Genomic DNA, 2,634 nt, shown 5'->3' with positions numbered 1-2,634 from the left:
AAAAAAAAAAAAAAAAAAAAAAAAAAAAAAAAAGAAATACAGGGACCGGAAGTGGTGGCTCATGCCTGTAATCCCAGCACTTTGGGAGGCCAAGGCAGGTGGATTGCCTGAGCTCAGGAGTTCTTGACCAGCCCGGGCAACACAGTGAAACCCCGTCTTTACTCAAATACAAAAAATTAGCCGGGCATGGCAGCATGCACCTATAATCCCAGCTACTCGGGAGGCTGAGGCAGAAGAATTGCTTGAACCTGGGAGGCAGAGGGTGCAGTGAGCCGAGATCACGTCACTGCACTCCGGCCTGGGCGACAGAGCAAGACTCCGTCTCAAAAAAAATAAAAAGAGAAAAAGAGAAACAGAAAATATTACTGAGGTACAATGTTGTGCTATAAACATATCAAGATGATCTGTTTACATTTGAGGCAGAAGCAATCTGAACCCTTATTTTCCTAGGAAAATAGAAAGAATGAAGAGAAAATATAGAAATCTGGAGAAAATATAGAAACCATGTAATCAGTCTATACTGAAAGGTGACACAGAATGTTATAAAATGTTTAGTTTCCTCAAATAGTTTTAGTTTTTATAATAATAAATATACTGGTAATTAATATGTGTTTATATATTTATGTATATGTACACACAACATATATAATGTATATATACACATACAAACACACTCACGTATATGCAATTTAAACAACTATACACAGAGGCCAGGCACGGTGGCTCATGCCTGTAATCCCAGCACTTTGGGAGGCCAAGGCGGGCAGATCACGAGGTCAGGAGTTCAAGACCATCCCGGCCACATGGTGAAATCCTGTCTCTACTAAAGATACAAAAAAATTAGCCAGGCGTGGTGGTGCAGGCCTGTAATCCCAGCTACTTGGGAGTCTGAGGCAGGAGAATCACTTGAACCCAGGAGGTGGAGGTTGCAGCGAGCCAAGATCGCACCATTGCACTCCACCCTAGGCAACAGAGCAAGACTCTGTCTCAAAAAAACCAAACGAACAAACAAACAAACAAACAAAACTGTACACAGATAGATACGCTCCTTGACTCATGATAGGGTTATGCCCTGATAAACCCATAAGTTGAAAATATTGTATGTCAAAAATGCCTTTGTGATAACCTATCTCAGCCTTGCCTCAGAATACTTACATTACTCTATAGGCAAAATAACACAACACCTATTTTATAATAAAATGTTGAATATCTTCTGTAATTTATTGAATACTATACTAAAAAAAAAATGGTTACATAGGTATTTGAAGGATGGTATTTAAGGCAAAAATAACTTTCGCAACAAGGTAAAGTAGTAGAAAAATACAGATTTTTTTGAGACACAGTCTCACTCTGTCACCCAGGCTGCAGTGCAGTGGCACAATCTCGGCTCACTGCAACCTCCGTTTCCCAGGTTCAAGCGATTCTCCTGCCTCAGCCTCCCATGTAGCTGGGATTACAGGTGTGGGCTACCACGCCTGGGTATTTTTTGTATTTTAGTAGAGACGAGGTTTTGTTATGTTGGCCAGGCTGGTCTCGAACTCCTGGTCTCAAGCAATCCACCCACCTCGGCCTCCCAAAGTGATGGGATGGCAGACATGAGCCACTGTGCCCAGCCAGAAAAATCTTCAGTTGAAACATCTTAAGTTGGGGGCCATCTGCAGTAGACTTCTGTAAATGCCCAAAATAAGATAACATTAAAGCCATGTTTCTCAAAGTCCTGAGTTCCATGGTATCTGCCTATTATCAGAAAAAAAGTTATCCATTAAAAGTCAAAGGCATAAAGGATAAACTAATACAAAAAAATTGTAAATACCTTTGCTGGGTCACAAGGCCGCTGGCTGATAAACAAAAACTGTCCATCTGTTGAACTCCTTCCAACTCCAGGCGCGCATTGTGAAATGAAACCTAAGATGCTATTCAACATTAATATGGTGAGGACAGGATTCCAGAGTGAAAAGGATTAGAAACACGATCACATGGCACATTCTTAAAGTGAAATGAAAACAAAACCCCAGGTGACGAAAGCGTCACTATTGCAGTGCATGGGTATCTGTGCTCCAAATCTTGATGAGTCATCAAAGAACCAGACCTCCTGGAATGCTCTGAAGCTCCTACAGTCAACCAATGCACCACAGGCGATGCAGTGGGTCCAACACTGATGTGCTGCAGCTCTCCTTATCCCTCCTGATAAATCCTCCGTAAGAGGAGTGGGTCTCGCTTCAAATGCATGCTCAGAACCTCCGTACTGCCGCCCCCGGTTTGTCAATGAAGTCTAACCACTTGTGCTCAGGATTCTGCCCACATTCCCTCCCCTTTCACAATCTCCCAGTTAGGAAGCTTGTATCTCTCGTCTTGGTAAAGCGCTTGCTTCACGAGACCCACCCCGGGACACAGGCGTTTCCGGAAGAACACCACCTTCACACGAAGACACGAAGCTCCGTGTTTACAATCTCAGCCATAGGCCAAAAGCAAGTGGAGGAAGAATAAGAAATATAGATCTAGACACAAAAAACAAACAAAAAGAAATAGAGATCTTAGGCTGGGTGCGGTGGCTCACGTCTGAAATCCCAGAGCCTTGGGAGGCCAAGGTGGGCAGATCACCTGAGGTCAGGAGTTCAAGACCAGCCTCGGCAA

General features: G+C 43.3%; 1 protein-coding gene across 1 annotated transcript in view; it reads right to left on the bottom strand.

The window, feature by feature from the left end:
• The window catches only part of PMS2 (PMS1 homolog 2, mismatch repair system component), a gene marked incomplete at its 3' end in the record, with an annotated part of 33,401 nt that overhangs the window by 17,005 nt on the left and 13,762 nt on the right, over positions 1 to 2,634 (bottom strand). The window contains exons 8-9 of the mRNA XM_017864759.1: positions 1,814 to 1,913; positions 1,570 to 1,668 (exon numbers count right to left, since the gene is read on the bottom strand). Of these exons, the coding sequence (XP_017720248.1) occupies positions 1,570 to 1,668; positions 1,814 to 1,913 (199 nt within the window). The remainder of the gene's footprint in view (positions 1 to 1,569; positions 1,669 to 1,813; positions 1,914 to 2,634) is intronic.

Source organism: Rhinopithecus bieti, unplaced genomic scaffold, assembly GCF_001698545.2.
Source record: "Rhinopithecus bieti isolate Rb0 unplaced genomic scaffold, ASM169854v2 scaffold_77662, whole genome shotgun sequence".
NCBI lineage: Eukaryota > Metazoa > Chordata > Mammalia > Primates > Cercopithecidae > Rhinopithecus > Rhinopithecus bieti.
This window is presented reverse-complemented; position numbering and strand designations above follow the sequence as displayed.